Raw genomic sequence first — 19,103 nt, forward strand, 5'->3', positions numbered from 1 at the left:
AGATCTCAATAAAATTTATATGTGACCACATGATAAGCATCAGCTTTCGATTAAATTAAAAATTATCAAAATCGGTATACCCAGTAAAAAGTTATTACGGATTTTCGAGAGTTTCCCTCGATTCCTCTGGGATCCCATCATCAGATCCTAGTTTCCTTATCACGGTACCAAACTAGGGATATCCCCTTTCCAACAAAAAAAGAATTATCAAAATCGGTACATCCAGTAGAAAGTTATACGGTATAATACAACGTAGGTCGACGAAAAAAGCGTCAAGTAAAAACACATTATTAGATATAACTCGAAAAGTAGTTGTTAGATCTCAAATAAATTTAAATGGGACCAATTGGCACACACCACCTTTCGATTAAAACAAAATTTGTCGAAATCGGTCCACACCGGCAAAAGTTCTGATGTAACATACATAAAAAAAAAAAAAAAAAAATACAGTCGAATTGAGAACCTCCTCCTTTTTTGGAAGTCGGTTAAAAATATCCGGAGAACTCGATGGAGTAGCTTGTTTCGTGTGACCGGATTCGTGAGATTGTTTCCATAGAGATCGAAAAACTGCGGTCCAATGTAAAGACCACTATTTCCGATATTATTTCAACTGAACTATCGCCAATTAGGGAAGAAATTGCTACCTTTCAACAAAGCATATTATTCATGAACAGCCAGTATGAGAGTTTATGCAAAAAAATCGATATGATGGATAGTGAAATCAAAACACTCCAGGCAACCAAGACGGCTGTTGGTGAGACAAAGGGCAATATTATTGAGCTGGCGTCTCAAGTGAACAACCGTAAGCAGTGGGCTAGACGATGCAATGTCGAAATCTACGGTATACCGGAAAGAAAAGGCTAAAATTTAATGCATATTTTGGAGTGTGTTTCGAAGCGAATTGATTTCCCTTTTGATATCAGCCGCGATTTGGACTTCGTAACTCGTGTGGCACCCAAGAACAACGACTCTAAAAGAACCAAACCTATAATAGTGCGATTTTTGGCGCGCTATAAAAAGGACGATTTCTTGTGTTTAGCGAGAAAGTTTAAATTTAGCGCTAACGATCTTGGCTTTAAGGATGACAACTCTAAAATATTTTTCAACGATCATTTAACGAGTGTTAACAAGTCTCTTTAACGGCGAGGTAATATAAGGGCTAAAGAAAACAAGTACTTGTATACATGGGTTAAGAACTGTGCTAATATGGTGCGTCGAACAGATACTAGTCCTATCATACATATTTCGAGCGTTTCGGATTTAAACAAAACAAAGTAAGGACTATGGTATCGTTGGTGGTTATCGTTATCTGGCTTAACACATGCTGTAATATTAAAGTTCGTATTGTTTGCATCTTCAGTGTATTTATTTTTTGTGTTAATTTTTGTTTATGTACATTATTTTTTTAATTTTTATTTTTGGCACGCCTGGGGTAGATACTTGTATTTATTACATTTATATAGTAAAAATTGTTAGAATTATCGGAATGGTCACTTTTGCTTTAAAGTTAATAACGTTTACGTTATATTGATTTTCTTAAATAATGGGTTCACTTAATCTCTCTATTTATAACCAAAACGTTCGTGGTCTTCAAACTAAGACTAATACTTCCTTTAGGAGCGACCAAATTCAGCTGTGTTGCATTTATTTTTTTGCTATTTTCCACATTGTCTATATCAGTCTGACGCTATGGTCGACTTTTTTGAATCGATTACAAATTTTTATTTAAATAAATCCTGCGATCACTTTTTAATATCAGGTGATTTTAATATTAGTCCTGCTAGATGGAGTCACTCTGACTCGTCTAGTAATCAAATTTTTAATGTAAATACTAACGATGCCTCAGTCCAGTCACTGGTTTTAGTCAATTTAATAATGTTCGTAATATTAATGATAGATTTCTTGATTTGGTGATGAGCGATGTTAACTGTAATACCCGCCATTGTAGGGAGCCGCTGGTAATTGAGGACTCTCATCATCCAGCTTTACTTGTGCAGCCTCTTATTTTATGTACTCTTACATTGCGCCCTCCAATTCGTTGTGTGTCTGTCTTCCGTGCTGCTGGTTACGATACCATAAATTTAGAATTGTCCTCAATTAAATGGGCTGAAGTTATAAATACGAATGATATAGATACGGCACTTTGTAATTTTTATGAAGTAATTAATTTAATTATTGAAAAGTACGTTCCAACCAAAAAATGTAAAGGTGTACGATATCCCCCGTGGTATACGAAGTCGCTCATTAAAATTATAAATGAGAAGCTGAAATTTCATAAAAAACTAGCTGACCCGGCGAACTTCGTATCGCCTAACACAAACTTTATCGTATGGTATTAAAGTTCAAATTGACTTTTAAGTATTATCACAAATGTTTTGTATGGGAGTATAGAAAAGTGTTGTTTTTAGACTTTTTCAAGAAATTTAAATTTTTTTTTAGATTTTTTTCTCTCCGTAAGAACCATCCTCGTACTTCAAGGAATATTTTAAAAAAGAATTAGCGAAATCGGTCCAACCGTTCTCGAGTTTTGCGCTTAGCAACACATTCAGCGACTCATTTTTATATTATAGACAAGCTGACCTGGCGAACTTCGTATCACCTTAATTTTTTCTGAAATATAATAAAAACATAATATATCAAAATAAAATATAGCCTATCTTTTAAGTTGGATCAAACTGCACACGGTGTGCAAATTTGACTAAAATCGGTTAAGTAGTTTAGGAGTCCATTGAGGACAAACATTGTGACACGAGATTTATATATATTAAGAAGATGAAAGATACATAAGAGAGAGAGAGTGACGACAATACGTTTAAACTTTTACGCAAATCGCCAAAAGAGTGTTCAGTCGGAATATTACGAAAATTCATTGAGAGTACTGAAAGTAATATCAAACTTAATAGCAAATCCTTTTAGTCTTTTATTAAATCCAAGAAAGCCTCTACCGATATTCCAGATATAATGATTTTTAATGAAATTCAATCTTCTAACGGTTGCAAAATCTGCAGCTTTTTAATTCCTATTTTCAGTCAGCGTTTGAATCTAATTCACAATCACATAGTGAAAATGAATCATTGCTGGCAGATCTCTGTTGTAACTCTCAGGCTGCTTCTATAGGTTCGGTCGATCTTTCTACTAAAATAGTCAGAAAGTACTTGAAAGATTTGGATATATGCTAAGGGGGCGGTCCTGGTATTCCTCCCATTTTTCTTAAGTCTTGCTACAGTAATTTGGATGTCCCTCTATTTATTTTATTTAACTTGTCTCTTCGTACTGGAAGAGTGCCTAAAATATGGAAACAATCGTTCGTACCAATTTACAAGACGGGAGATAGGCACAACATACAGAATTATAGACCTATATCCAAACTAAAAACTATTGCAAAATTATTTGAAAAATTATTTATGATCAATTGTATCCCGTAGTAAGGACTCTGATCATTGAAAGATTTTTCATTGGCAGATCGACCGAAACAAACCTTTGTGGGTTGACTCATCAACTTACAACAACAATGTATAGGGGTGGTCAGGTTGATGTCGTTTATACGGACTTTTCAAAAGCCTTTGATAAGATCTCTCATAACCTGTTAGTCAAAAAACTTAGTGCAGTAGGTATACACGGTGATTTGCTTCGTTGGCTTGAATCTTATTTACGCGACCGTAGTCAGGCTGTTGCTATAAAGGGTTTTTGTTCGTCATTTGTGCCCGTTATCTCTGGAGTACCGCAGGGCTCTCATCTCGAACCATTATTATTTAATATCTTTATCAATGACGTAACTAAATACATTAGTAATTGCAGTATATTGCTCTATGCAGATGATAAGAAGATGTTCAAAATTATTGACTCTCCTCACGACTGCGTTTTACTTCAGGATGATCTTGATAGCTTTGCGAGTTACTGTAATTATAACCTCTTAAAATTAAATATAAAAAGATGCAGTGCCCTGACGTTTACGAGGAAGATGAGGGTTATATAGTTTGACTACAAATTACAGAATACCGTTTTAGCCAGAGTTTCTGAGATAAGAGATTTGGGTGTCTTCTTAGATCAAAAGTTAAGTTATGCTTATCATATTGATTATATCACATCCAAAGCTTATAAGATGCTTGGATTTATCTTAAAATCTACTAAAGAGTTTAATAATTGCTTTACCCTTATCCTTCTTTTTAATGCTTACGTAAGGTCCCTTTTGGAATATGGATCTACAGTTTGGAACCATACTTATAAAAAATATATAAATACAATCGAAAAAATCCAAATAATTTTTTTAAAACATTTGCGATTTAGAATTGCCAATTCCGACCATTCGAACAATAAAGTCCTGGCGAGTATCATTCCATTAAATGTGCGCAAAAACTTAAGGGACCTATATTTCATTACAAAATTGTCCATAGTCTTGTTGATTCTAAAAGTCTTTTTAGTAAAATTTTATTTGAATGTCCCCGTCTTAGCTCGAGAAACTAATGTTTGTTCTTCGTGCCCCGTGTTAAAAATGATTATGCCAAAAATGGGTTTTTGCTGCGTGCCTGTAAGAATTATAATAAGCATTGTGAGAGTTTAGATATATTCAACATGAAAATTAGTAAATATAAGAATAGTTTACATAAATTGTTATTTTGTGAACAATTGTTTTAACTGTTAATTACTGTGTTTACTTTATGTTTAGTTTTTTTGTTTTTATCATGTATTGTCAAGTGTTTGTTATAATTTTCTGTGGAAACTTGATGATTTGGGTTATTCTTGTATTGTTTTTATTGAAGAGTGTTGTGCTAATTGTTTGTTTCCCAGATAAAATAAAAATTAAAAAATAAAAATAGTTACCTATACTTACCAACGTTTTCTAAAAGGCCTCAAGGTTATTGAATCATTATATTAGTAATCTAGCTGCAATCAGCGTATGCGTATCATCTTTCCCGATTTCAAGATAAAAGACAAAGGAAGATATTGATCTGTTTTTATAATCGAAGTTGTAAAACTTAAAAAAAAACGAGTGTGCTTTAGAAGACCACACGACTTAAGCAAAACTTACGAAACTTAATTCTCTTTCTATCTCTCAACGTCCCTTCGCCTCGCTTGATCACAGTTTCCGTAACGCTATCGTTACGCATTTACCAGCTTACTCCCCAAGTCAACCGTGCGTAAAAAAGTTTTACTTCAAGAAACTAACCGAGGAAATATTTTATCTGATTAACTTTTATTTGAAAAATCGAAAGAATTTACAACGCATGTTTCATTTGCTAGTCATTTTGATTTTGAGTAATGTATAACTGAACGTTGCAATAAATATAAACTTCGTGTGAAAAAGATATTTATACAAATAAATTATTTTGATGATTATAAAAAAACTCAAGCCGTTTTTATATGTTAGGTAAAAATATTACATAAAATAATTTTTAGTCACAACAAGCCATAATTCTTCTTTACATTCTTATTCCAATTTCGAATATTAAAAAGTAATTCTTCCGCCTATTGTAACTTGTGTCAATCTGATTAATCTTACAATTTTTTGTCCTAAATTAAAATAACGTGTCATTTTTATAGAAAATTGTGATAAATAGCTTTGACACTAGATGCTGTGATGATAATTGCAAGGTTTTAAATATAATAATAACTCAACATGTCTAAAGAGAAAGGGGCAAAAGAGGGTAAGAGTGCGGATACTAGTGCATTTTTAAAAGATTTCATCGCAGGTGGAGTATCGGCCGCTGTTTCTAAAACAGCGATGGCTCCAATGGAGCGTGTCAAATTAATATTACAAGTGCAACATGTATCTAAACAGATATCAGAGGATAAGAGATACAAAGGTGATAAGTACATACATGTAGTTTAAAACAATCATCACACGAATATTTTTAATATAATAATAAATAATTTCTAGGAATTGTCGACGCATTCATTCGTATTCCGAGAGAGCAAGGCCTCGCGTCACTTTGGCGTGGAAATTTAGCAAATGTTATTCGATATTTTCCTACACAAGCGTTAAATTTCGCATTTAAAGATGTTTATAAGAAAATATTTCTCGAAGGTGTTGACAAAAACACGCAATTCTGGAGATACTTCGCCGGTAATTTAGCATCCGGCGGAGCAGCTGGAGCGACCTCTTTGTGCTTCGTTTATCCTCTAGATTTTGCTCGAACTAGGTGTGTACACACTTTTTTGAGTGGTTTAGAACTCAAGTTAGAAAACATAAAAAATATTAAAATATTTTTTTAAGGTTAGCAGCAGACGTCGGTAAAGGAAAAGCAAAAGAGTTTAACGGCCTAGTCGACTGCTTAATGAAAACGTTAAAAACCGACGGTCCTCTGGGCTGGTATAGAGGATTCATAGTTTCCGTGCAGGGCATAATAATATACCGGGCGACGTATTTTGGACTATTCGACACTGCACGGGGGATGATAGCAGATCCAAAGCATACTTCACTGTTTTTTACTTGGCTAATAGCGCAGGTAAATCTACCGTTTTGTACGATAATATCTGTTTTTTAGCTATGTCGAAACGTAAACTGATAAAGACGGTAGGGAAGTTGATAATATAAATTTTTACAGACATTGTTATCATTGGTTGAAGAATTTATTTTTGTACCTACCTATTTCTTTAATCACAGGGAACAGTGCCTAGCAAAAAATTGTGTATAAATGACACAATTTCCTAATGTAGTTATTTAATATATAGAACAATAACATTAATATAAACAACAATAATATTATTGTTCTTAATTATTGTTGGAGAAATAATTAAGCAATAACTTATTAACGTGATAAATAGTAATTACTAGTGACGTAGCGAGCTTAACTCGCGCCCGGAGCACAATACCTTTTTAGCGCCCACCCTTTCGAAAACCATATAATATGTGCAGTAATTTTTTGTTTTGCGGATCAAATGGCACCGCTTTGTGACTAGCGCCCGGGGCTCTTACAACCCCTTTTGCTACGCCACTGGTAATTACATAGATATTTTGTAATATCAAGGGCAATAATAAACAACGTTCCCCTTTTATTTTTATGCATAAATATAAACTATTTAACTTCGAACTCTACTAAATTCTTCTTCATTTTAGACAGTCACTACCATAGCAGGAATAACATCTTATCCTCTGGACACTGTAAGGCGACGGATGATGATGCAGTCGGGCCGTCCAGTTCACGAACGGCAGTATAAAAATACGTTGCACTGCTGGACAACTATTCTTCGCACTGAAGGGCCTGGTGCCTTTTTCAAGGGAGCCTTCTCTAATGTACTGAGAGGTGCTGGCGGAGCCTTTGTCCTGGTGTTATATGACGAAATCAAAAAGTTACTTTGAAAAAGGCAACAAAGTAATATAGTACTTTTATCAACGTTATTAAAGTAATGTGTTGCTCGCTTATTAAAACCCTGTGTCTTGTGCCATATAGCACCAAAACTCGACTGATTTGTAGAGTTAGTGTTAGTTCGCAGAAAATAATATTTATTTAAATTTGGTATGTATTTTAGTCAACTGTGTACTTGAAGAGTTTTATAGTTATATCTCATAATGAATTAAATACTTTTAATTTAATAACTCGACTTTCATTATGTATTTTCGTGATATCGAAATACTTATTTATCCCTTTGCAAAAGTATGATAAATTGATAAATTAGTTACTGTACTTGTTATAAGCTGTAGGGTAGCTAATCCGTCGACTGTAGAGGTTTACCAATCATCTCACCTATGATATTTGTTATCTACATATAAATTAAACGCAAATAATGTATATGTCTACTTTATTTTATATCGCATAAAAGCGCCACGCCTCTTAAAGTCCAATGTCTTGGATTGCTGTCGGTTTCGAAATCAATGGAGCCGACATATTTAGCGTCTGTTCTCTGAGGTTTTCTGTAAATAGGACATTCGTACAGGCGGGGATCTTTCCCAGCGGTAGTGTTAATAGCAAAAATGTAAATAACTGGCATCTGTTCGTACAGTACTTTTGGCTTTGATTCAATTAATTTGCCTGATTTCCTATCGAGTGATGCTCCTGTAACAATCAGGTACATTAATTATATAATTTATTTATTAAGTATTTTGAATACCTTATTGTACCCGAAAAGCAGCTACTACGAGTAAGTTACCCAGACGGTAGACTATTCATAAAGGAAAAACATACGAGTGCACAACATGTTTTGACATGTCATTTTATGTAAGTCGTTAAGCCATTTTTATTCAGAATTCATATTCGTAAATATAAAAAAAATCAATATTGTATATAGATTTAGACATGAACTTCATTAAGGTAGGGCACATTCTGTTCAAAATCTGGATCAGCTCGACTGGGGAAGTCCCTCCAACTTATAGAATATCACAGCTAAATAGTAGTGCTCTCAAGTACCTAGTGTTGTGTTGTGAGTAAGGTGATCCTGTGGTGAGTAAGGTAATCAGAGCTCGACTTAGTGGTATAAAGAAATACTACTTACTTACTGACTGACTGACTGACTGACTTACTTAGTTTAAGCATTGCTAAATTTTGTAATGTAATGTAATATATATATATATATATATATATATCCCCTTGATCACGCCATCACGTGTGAACGGCTGGACCGATTTCGCTAATTCTTTTTTTGTTGTATTTGTTATTGTCAGGAGAGTGTATTTATGAAAGAAAAAATTGAGGAAATTGCTAGTAAAATTAGAAAATACTTAACCACCATATAAAATTATTTCTAATATAATCGCTTAGAGCTTAGGATCATATAACTTTTTAATTTTTAGTTATATTATTTTTCTCTATGTTTTTAATGTAACCTTATGACATTTGACATAATTGACAAAAGATCGGTTACAAAACTTTTTTTAAATATTTTTTTTTATTAATTACTAGCGACTCGCCCTGGATTCGCACGGGTGCAATGCTGATACTAAATATAAAATATGAAATAAATATTTGCAATGTAAGCGCAAAAAATGTGTCATCACATTAGAAACCTCTAAAACTATCACGTTGCTCTACTATGATGAAGGTATTATACATCTTCCTTCAAACCTTCCTCTGGAATCACTCTATTTAAAAACCAGGATCTGATGAAGGGATCCCAGAGAAATCGAGAGAAACTCTCGAAAGTCTGCATAACTTTTTACCCATTTTAATGATTTTTATTTAATCGAAAGCCGATGTTTATCATGTGGTCACATGTATATTTTATCGAGATCTGATTACAACTTTTGGAGTAATCTTTGATAATGCGTATTTACTTGAATATTTTTTTCGTCTACCTACGTTGTATTACTTGTCGATATAACTGAAGTCGGTTCTTTTAGTTTGCCTGCAAACACAGTTATATTTTATCTGTTGTATTTACGGTCAAATATTTGTCTCAGCATTAGAGCATAGGTCAAGTTAATTTGTTGAAGCGAGTTTTTGAAAAGTGTTAAATGATTTCGTACTAATGTATATTATTAGTTGAAACGGTTCTGGTAAATAACTAGTAAACAAGTTCAATAATTTTACATACCTTCAAGAAACAAGCCATACACGTATACTCCTTCTGTAGGTCCTTCATGAACGTCTTCACGATTAAATTTCGTTATATGGTTCTGGAGGACGACAGAATCTAGCGCCCAACCCTTATGACTACGAGTAACCTCCTAAACACAAAGTACAAAGAGAGTAAAATAAGTAATTTAATGTGTAAATTTTGTATAAGTACGCAAATCACGCAATAATTAGAGACGTGAGTCCATAGTACGACAGTTAACAGAAAATTTTATACAAATAAAAAATGCAACATTTGACTATTTAGAAGCGTGTCCTAGAGTAAGAGGTTACAAGAATAATATTTTCTTAAATAAAATAACCTGTCTCATAGCAGTGAGAAATCCCTGTGGATTAAAGAAGCCAGTCATCCAAAACGCGTGAGGTCGTCCGTTTCGCAACCATATGCGGTACTGTTGCTCGCGTTCTAGAAGCTCCGTGTACCAAAAACCTAAGGTTGCTGATTCCCATGACACCTGCGGCAATATACTTAGAACTAACAACAACACAGACTTTGCGTATTAGCTTTTTTATTTGTTGTATTATTGTACTGTTTGTTTCCTAAATAAAATACATGAAGTAATGTACGTGGTACATGTGCGTAGCCGCGTCACCGGTTTGAATGTTGTTAAATATTCACAATAAAACAGGACGTTGTAAAATATTGTTTCACTTGTCTGTGACTTGTATTTAACAATGAGTTCAGTGTTTTGAAACATTTATAATCACCTTAAGCCATTGTTGAGGAATACGAGCATCGTACATAGCATCCAGCGATTCGCGTAAACCTTGACTCATTATTATTGTGCCATCGATTGCTAATTTAAGATCGCACAGTGTAGTGTGTACAGTTTTAATCACTCGTTGAATACGATCAATTTCTTGTCTGAAATATTTAATTAATATCAGTGTATAAGAAATAATAGTATTAAAAGAATTGAAGATACTTTATTTTAAAGTTATACCTCAAGAAGATATTCATTGGTAGAAAAGCGCCCATCTTATGAAGCGCATCCCTAACTTCAAAACTAACATATTGTTTTGGTAATTTTTCTAACATATCCTCAGCCAAGCGATACACTATGCTTTCTCTAGTTTCTCCGCCTTGACTACCACCTTCTTTAGGCTGGACACTTAATATAGTGTCTAAAATATCTTTTGCACTGTTAATCTGATAAGTAATATCAGCGTTACCATGCAAACCGAACACTTCCGGTGTATCGGTGAGTGGCAATTGATTTATATAGTCAACGTATCCTTGTAAATTTCTTGTTTGTGGAACCTTATAACCTTTATAAAATTCAAAACCTGGTCTTAATAAAACGTCACAAAACCACACGTTAGTAAATGTAGTTAATAAGCGCTTATCAAAGTCGTCTGTTACTCTACCACCGTATTGAACCTCTCCTAGCATATAACATATTGTTGGCCATGATATACCCTTTTTAGGATCTATCTCATCAAGATGGTTTTGAATAAATTGCACACTGGCTGCATAATCTGCTTGATTAAATTCATAAGGTATATTCCATCCTAAAGGACCGAATTTCCTTCTTTCTTGAACAATAGTATGTAAAAATGCGACGGCATACAATAGCGGTGGCCACTGAGATAATGAAGAATAATCGAGTGTATCCTGTGTAATGTTTTGGTATGTCCTTTTCATACTAGCTCGTATACCCTGAGGAGGTTCATTCGTAAATTTAATAGCCATTTGTAATAGTCCTATGGGAAAATCACTATGGACTTCAGTTGTTAACCATAAACGAAATGATTCCTGTATGTGTTCAGTTTCTATTAGAGCATCCATAGCCTCTACGCAAAACGGTAGTGATAGGTGAATATTTTGTAACAAAACCCAACCTCCTTCATTCATTGAATCAGATATCATTTTACGAGCAACAATTTCTTGTCCTTGTCCCATAGAAACTGCTTTTAGCACTAAATAAAATACAAAAAATGCTTAGATGGAATAACTCTAGAAATATGCAAAAAGTGCTAATGTATAATATCATCTCATGATCTTACCTATTTCTTTTGCTTTTGCTAATGATGCGATCTGTGCGGATGGATCTGACCCTATTGAAAGAATACAAATTAGTGGAGTCCGTGGTTCTGACTCTTCCCATGTGGTTTCTAAATTAAGAATTTGTCCTTCGCCATATTCAGCACCTAGAGAATCTACAAAAATAGAATGATTTAAATTTTTGTTAGCAGTTTGATAAAATTTTACTTCAGCTAAAGTTACATTACATGTTTATATATATATATATATATATATATATATATATACACACACACACTTACCAACTATGTATTTTCTTGCCTGTGAAAGCGTTCGATCAGGGCTCCACGACCTGATTAAAAGTAGCTTACGAAATACATCGAGGCTTTCTTGAAAACCACTCGGTATTACTTCTTCTTCTGGCTTAGCTTTCTCATACCAAACTCTCCACTCTTTTTCATTGCTTGATATCTAAAAATAAAAAGGTAAGTTATATAGTATTTAATTAATATAAAAAGTTTTATATTAAAAAATCATATAATTTAACTACTCACCTTACTTAAAACTTCAGAAAAAGCTTTAATTTTGCTTATTTCAACTAAATTTAGCCAAGTTATATCAAGGATCCATCGAAAAGGCTTAGGAGTTACTGCATTTAAATCTAGCGATGCACCTCCTTTAACAAATGCCATGAATTCATCATGAGAAATCAGTCCTCTCTGGCAGTCTATTTTCATAGCTAACATCAAAGTAAACAGTGCCTTATGCCTTTCATATAAACTACGTAATGTAAATGCCCACACCTCATGAGTTAAGTACTTAAGAATTATATTTATACGCTCTTCCGTAATGTTACTTTTAGCAGATTTTGTTATCGAGTTGTCGAATATGGTAAGAAATTGTTTTAAAGAATTTTGATACATTATATTAACATTACTCATCTCAACTATTAAAAAATATAAAATAGAACCTCTAGCGGCTACAGCCCTAAACTCTTCTCTTGCTTTAATAATCTTTTTTTCTGTGACTTCAGCTACTTTTAATTTTTCATTTACTTCTTCAGCTGTTGATTTGGTTATTTGTAATACTTGAATTAAAGCTTCATCATCAACCAAAGAACCTTCTGAAGAAGTTAAGCGACAAAGTAAATTACTTTCTAGTTCTTTCATACTCCTCTGATTCTTCATGACAGATTCAAACAAAGCTACTCTCTCTTCTTCTAAATCTGACTTTTCCATTAGAATAACTCGTCCTAGTAACTGATCTTCCAGACCTTGCATCGTAACAGTAAAGTCAATAATAGAAGTTTTTGCACTTATTTCAGGTGAATAGGCTGGGTTTGGTAATTTAGTAGTTATATAAAGCATAAATCCAGGCATAACGTCGCACTCCTTATCACCAACGATAACTTTTTCAATTGATCCAGATTTTATAAAGTTCTTTTCTAGTACGTTGTCTATAACAGGATCTAATTCTACTCCCACATCTTCTATTAATAGTGGCCTACCCAAAGATAAGCTATCTTCTAAATGAGTTCGAAAATATTTGTGATTTAATGATGTAATTTGTAATTCATTTGAAGATTCTTTATTCTTAATCCAGTTTTTTCCTTGACTTTGAGGATCTACTAAAAGAGGATATGAACTCGATTTTGTTACAATCAGGGCATTTTGTACAGATAACTCATCATTCGGAAGGCCTTGAAGTGTCCATTCAGAGATTGTAGCACTTTCGACTAACATATTTGTAATGTTTAGGTTATTCGTCACTGGTATTTCTTTGCTTTTGAGAATTTCCATCCATGTATTAAACAGACTATTTCGAAACTCTTGATTGTACGGACCACAATAAGATAGGAAACCTGTAGCTAGTACTACATCGCCAACTAGTCTACCAAGTTGTTTTTTGAAATCTTTACTTTGTTGAGTCCACCTAAGTTTCTCGCCTCCTAATCCATTTATTAGTTGTGTTGCGGCTGTCATTTTCCTCAAGCAAATATTCGCGGCATCGGTCAATTGTTGCTTCTCTGAGACAGCAGCTTCGTATTGTTCCTTCACTTTTCGTAAGGACATTTCACGTTCTTCTAATTGCCTTTCTGCAGAAGCTAAGTCCTCCATTGCAACCTAATAATATTGTTTAAATATAATAAAAAATGTATATTAAGTAAAAGTAAGCACATATTTGTTTATTTTTATTTATATTATTTATACCCGAAGCAAAAATGTTGTACCCCATTTTTACGAAAATTGCGCGGAAGAAGTAGTATCAAATTTCGCACACTTATAGTTTATACAGAGAAGAAGTGCAGAATGTTAATATATTTTTTATATTACGCATAAAAAATATATTAAATCAATAAAAACAATATGACATACACTACAATGTATTTGACACACTCGTATATATACTCTTTTGATTATTATTATAGACGTATAGTCTTTGACAACGGAACCTTAATAATGTTCAAACTAATTATGGTCGTATTTCGACTACTGGGTGACTACTAGTTTAAATTAATTTCCTACCTTCAACCTTGCTTCTTGTAACATCAAACTTGCTTTTAAGGGTAAAACTTCTTTATTGACACTATGAAAAAATGCCATAGCCTTTGTCCAAGACAATAAGCCGGCCACATCGCCACACACGCGCTTTGCTGTATCCATATTATAGTCTTCCATTTCAAAATATGGTACAAGATGTTCCACCATTTCGTTATTAATAATATCTTTAGGGTAATTTTGCAACTGAAGTAAAAATGTCGTGCTGGCCATCATCTATTAAATAAAAATATTTTTATGTGACTAATTCAGCTCCTCACAGTGTAAAAAAATACAATAAAATAAATGTATTAAGTAGGTAGTAACGAAGCTTTTATGCACATTAGTATTATACAAGAACTGCGTAAAAAATACAATGCAAAATAACAAATCAATAAATATATATTTTAATATACAGGGTGGGGATGACAATACGACAATAACTTTGACATCGTATATGTAATGATATTCCAAGCCCACATACAAAAAATCAATAAAATACATCCAGTAGTTTAGTCAAAAAATATGATTTTTCATTTTTTACAATTACTACGTGTTGTATAACATTAATAAACGGTCACCCGCAGGTTAACGACCCTTTGAGCGCGATCGGTACAAACATAATATTACGCGTACGCGTAATTTAAAAACGTGCAAAATTGTTATCTATTTTGGTAGGTCAGTGTTGTGTTAAGACATATTAAAAACATTTGTTAAATAGTTTTAATATTCAGTATGATTCTAATAATTTTCTTTTTATAATTTTTGTTTTTAAAAAATTTATTGTTTCTTTTAATGCTTAAATTTTAAATTCTGAAAATCTAAATTCTGAATCTAACACAGTTTTTGCAAGTAGGTAATCACGGGGAGCACACATGGCATATCAACAATATTTAATAAATTTAAGTATTTCATTGACTATATTTATTTCAAGATCAAAATATTCGCGAAACTTTTGCTCGAGCAGTTCAACAAATGCGATAAAGACAACAAATAACAATAACAACAATTATTAATAATAAAATACCACGTTATTACATTAAAATATTAAATCTTGCAACAGCTGAAAAAAACAATCAACGTGGCACGTGTGTTACAATGACCCTGAGAACGTCTAACGGTGTAAAGGACAACTGGCTGTGCCAGGGCTGCTAGAAAAATTTGTCACACTCATACAAATTTTTTTGTGGTCATATTTTTTAACAAAAGAATTTGTTGGCTTAAAATTCGTATCATTTTCGTTTCTTCTTATTAATTGCTAGGCTAATAATGTGCCCTTAAGGCAAATTTAAAGCAAATTGAGCCAGTGTTTTATAATTTTCAAATTGTTTTTTATTTCAAAATGTTTTTTTTTTCAAGTCGCAATTATTACCAGAAGATAAATTATAAGTTTCATTAGAAAGCAAACAAATACAGCCTTTATATGATTTTCAAAGAGTCCTCATTCATATAAAAGTGGTAGGTTCATTCAAGTAAGGGAAATTAACGAAATTCAAGCTTGCCGGTGAATGATGTTTCTTTAATTATGAAATGCTTCCAGGTAATAGGAATATAAAAATCGTACATTTTGCGTATGATTTTAGTCTAGCGATCGTACATGAGTAAAAATTAAAAAAAAATCGTATCGATTAAAATCGTACATCTGTCAGCCCTGGTGCGTAGGCTAGCGTAAACAAAACATGTTATAACCTGTTTTTGGTTTTTCCCTGAGTTGCCGCGTACGCGACAAGCGGCCAGTGGTCTCTGTGCCGTTTATTTAGGTACTCATGTTTCTTGATGTCATACGCGTTGATTTGTCAATTTTCTACATATGCGCACGAGTTTTGTTCGTTTTAATTAATTATTGGATTATCTCGAAAGACTTGGAGTGATTGTGCGATATTTTAACGCTTTATTTTTATAGTGACAAGAACATTAACGTAGAATAAATGCCTAGTTTAATAGTTATTAGGTGAATTGTGCGAAATTAGGCGCTAGTGTTAATAGTAAGAATAGTTTTTATTTTATTTACAATGCCACGTTATAATTACACAGCTTCGGAGTACATGATTTTTGTTTACGGAGAATGCCACGGCAAGGCTAATTTAGCAATACAGAAGTACCGGGAGAGATATGGGAACACCCGTATTTGTCCAACCGATGGCCGCACTATTTCAAATGCTTTTCAGAGGATACGGGAAGATCAATGTTTAATCCCGCATTTTCTGTGAAGTTTTGTAACAAACGACTTGTACTCAACAGACGTAAATACAGTTGATGAGTTAAAAAATAGAATTATTAGACCTTTTAATAAATTAAAAAATATGGCCACTAATGGCGACATCATGTCAAAATTAATGAATTAAATTATAAGAAGATAATTATTTTAGATAGAATTTAAAAATTTAGTAACCTACTATGACCGACCAAAAAAACCAACGTACCTAGTTCGTAGTAGTTCGTTGTGTCACCGCGCGTCATAACAGGTCAGTGAACCTATAGTCACACATGTTGTAGTATAATTTTATTATATTTTTCTTATTTAGTTTGTTTGAAAAAATCATTTTTTTGATTTTGACGTTAGAACTTTTTTGATGGTTTTGAAATACTCCTATAAACTAGTATTACCTGTGTTATCAATTTTTGTCGTATTGTCATCCCCACTCTGTATACACAGTTCACAGTCGTTCGTTTCAAAGGTAACTTAATGTTTGTGTTTTAGGTAACAGCCAGCTGGTACTTTTTTTAACAAATGTGTGTTTAAGTAGTACTTAAAACGCACACTTAAATATTATGTTTAAATAAATGTTATTATATTTAGATTCGGGGTGGAAATCAAACCCGCCACCCTCTGGAGAAGCGGTCATTGCCACATGGTTTTTGCCATTTGCACCTAAAATCCACTCACTTTTCGCTCTTCGCAAAGTAAATGTTTCCATTCTATCTCAAGATTATATCATTATTATATATTTTAAAACAATGTCTACAATTGCTTCTATCTGTCTGTTCGTGAAAAACTCAAAAAATTTTATACGATTTTCACTATATTTTTTATTATAATTTCAATGAATATCTTAGGAGTTATCACAAATTAAAAACTAATGCGCACGAAAAATACAAATTCGGGTCAAACCTCTACGACGAGACTTACCTAATTGAAACAACCACACTTGAGTTGTCGCTTAGATCGCAATATTACTATCGTCTGCATCAGTGTGTACGGACCAATTGACATGAGTAAAAACATAATATAAACTATACATATACCTTTAATGATTCTGCCCACGAAGGTTTTGGACATGGTGCAGCAGTATCTGGTATTAATGGATGTAATCTTCTTTGAAATAAAATAAGAACACAATCCATGATTCTCATAATGAGATGTGGTGGTCGACCTAGCTTTCGTACTGTTGCAATATGTGCAGGTTTAATAGTATTAAGAGCTGCTTCGGCTTCTTCTAAAGCTGGTTTCGCAGCTTCTAATTTTCTTTCAGCTTTTTCTTTTTCTTCTGCTATATAGGCTACTAAAGCTTCTGCTTTTTCTTTGACGATTTGTACTTGGTTTTTTACAATTTCAGCTTGCGATGCTCTATCAGTTACTTCTGAGAGTACGCGATCAGCTTTTTCAGAAGCCAGCGCTAAATCTTGTTCCATTACAGCCAAATCTTTTTTTAAGACTTCGACAGATATTGACGCTTCGCGCAATTTTTCTAAACCGGTATCCATCCTCAAAGCACCATCCCCTAATTCTTTTTGTTTCATTTGATATATAGTTTTATAACCTCCAATAAAACTAAGATAAGATTTAGGTGTCACATGAGAAGATCGACGAAATCTTTGAAAATATTCAGTAGATACTTTAGATACAACATCTTGTATTGTACCCAAAACTGTAACCAGTTCTTTTTTTACTTCTTTAGTACATTCGATTTCAAAGTCAGTCAAAAAGTGATCCGCCACGGAAACAAGCGCATCCTTTGGCCATGGTTGAAACCAATCTATTGTACAGCCAGAAATAAGGGCTGGAAAACGTAGTGCTCTATATCTAAAAGCCTCACTGACCTAATAGGAAAATAAGATTAAAAAGTGTCAATAATTGGCATTACATGTACTTATTGTATAAAGACTATAGATTACTTACAGGAGAAAAACATAAAACAACATGAAGATTTTGACACGTTCTGTTCAAAAAATATTCCATGACTAATTCATTTGTTAAGGTTCGTTTTTGATTTTCTCGTTTCATGACAGGTGTTAATTCCGAAATTATCTCTTGTTGTTCATCTTTTGTAAATAAGTTTGAAATAACTCCTGATGATAAAATATTATTTAAATATTCAAGAAAACCTTCTTCTTTGATATCTAAATCAGTGAAAATAAATGTTGTGCCTTTTCCTTGCACACCACATGACCTGTAAAGTAGTTTAAGATCCTCCAAAAAATTGCCTACGTTGTAGGACCTTGTTAAGGCTATTTGAAATGAGCGATAGCCTGCTATAAATGTTGATAGTTTTGTTAATGATTGTTTACCGGAACCACCAACGCCCACTAACATTACATTTCCCCGTGGGTGTCGTATAACTCTCGATATTTTTACTAAATGTAACATTGCATCAGGAAAAAATACAAGATCCATTCCTGAGCCACGAACCATTTCATTAAATTGAGATAGAAACATTTCTAAACGATCTCGAAGTTCAGAGTGATCAAAAACAGGTTCATAAACTTTTGGGAGTTCCATATCAGCATCTTCACCCTCTTCACCAGTTGGTTCTGGAGCATCTCTGTTAAAAAGTGTTAATGATAATAGTAGTAAATCATTTTTTACATTATTTATAACTTTCTTAAAATACATATGGGAGATCGCGTTAATAGCCTCAGGCTATATATACTAATACAATATATATATTAATTATGTGCAAAGATTTTTGTATTTATAACATCTATAAAGTAATACGTGAAGCAAAAACTTTGTACCCTTTTTTTACGAAAATTGAGCGGATGCAGGAGTATGAAATTTCGCATATTTATAATTTATATAGTGCAGAATACTAATATATATTTTTTTAATATATAAAAATAAAAAATAAATCA

At 33.1% G+C, this 19,103-nt stretch overlaps 2 protein-coding genes across 2 annotated transcripts in view; one reads left to right on the forward strand and one right to left on the reverse strand.

Annotated features, from left to right (window-relative positions):
• The first annotated feature begins 5,617 nt into the window (after positions 1 to 5,617).
• LOC123668411 (ADP,ATP carrier protein-like) lies at positions 5,618 to 7,537 on the forward strand. The gene is made up of 4 exons (XM_045602145.1): positions 5,618 to 5,804; positions 5,879 to 6,140; positions 6,215 to 6,446; positions 7,058 to 7,537. The coding sequence occupies exons 1-4, from the start codon at positions 5,618 to 5,620 to the stop codon at positions 7,298 to 7,300; spliced, it is 924 nt and encodes a 307-aa protein (XP_045458101.1). The 3' UTR covers positions 7,301 to 7,537.
• Positions 7,538 to 7,723: 186 nt separating this feature from the next.
• Positions 7,724 to 19,103, reverse strand: part of LOC123668408 (dynein axonemal heavy chain 5) — a 40,412-nt gene continuing 29,032 nt past the window's right edge. Inside the window, exons 21-31 of the mRNA XM_045602142.1 lie at positions 18,151 to 18,793; positions 17,277 to 18,071; positions 14,019 to 14,267; positions 12,048 to 13,616; positions 11,796 to 11,964; positions 11,517 to 11,669; positions 10,454 to 11,429; positions 10,218 to 10,374; positions 9,812 to 9,964; positions 9,469 to 9,601; positions 7,724 to 7,994 (exon numbers count right to left, since the gene is read on the reverse strand). Of these exons, the coding sequence (XP_045458098.1) occupies positions 7,741 to 7,994; positions 9,469 to 9,601; positions 9,812 to 9,964; positions 10,218 to 10,374; positions 10,454 to 11,429; positions 11,517 to 11,669; positions 11,796 to 11,964; positions 12,048 to 13,616; positions 14,019 to 14,267; positions 17,277 to 18,071; positions 18,151 to 18,793 (5,251 nt within the window). The 3' untranslated portion in view covers positions 7,724 to 7,740. The remainder of the gene's footprint in view (positions 7,995 to 9,468; positions 9,602 to 9,811; positions 9,965 to 10,217; positions 10,375 to 10,453; positions 11,430 to 11,516; positions 11,670 to 11,795; positions 11,965 to 12,047; positions 13,617 to 14,018; positions 14,268 to 17,276; positions 18,072 to 18,150; positions 18,794 to 19,103) is intronic.

Source organism: Melitaea cinxia, chromosome Z, assembly GCF_905220565.1.
Source record: "Melitaea cinxia chromosome Z, ilMelCinx1.1, whole genome shotgun sequence".
NCBI classification, from domain to species: Eukaryota; Metazoa; Arthropoda; class Insecta; order Lepidoptera; family Nymphalidae; genus Melitaea; species Melitaea cinxia.

Bases quoted from the DNA above. Each gene is read 5' to 3' on its own strand.
- LOC123668411 (XM_045602145.1), top strand. From the start codon at position 5,618: ATGTCTAAAGAGAAAGGGGCAAAAGAGGGTAAGAGTGCGGATACTAGT. The intron at 5,805-5,878 runs GTGATAAGTACA...AATAATTTCTAG, and splicing joins AGAGGATAAGAGATACAAAG to GAATTGTCGACGCATTCATT. The intron at 6,447-7,057 runs GTAAATCTACCG...TCTTCATTTTAG, and splicing joins TTACTTGGCTAATAGCGCAG to ACAGTCACTACCATAGCAGG.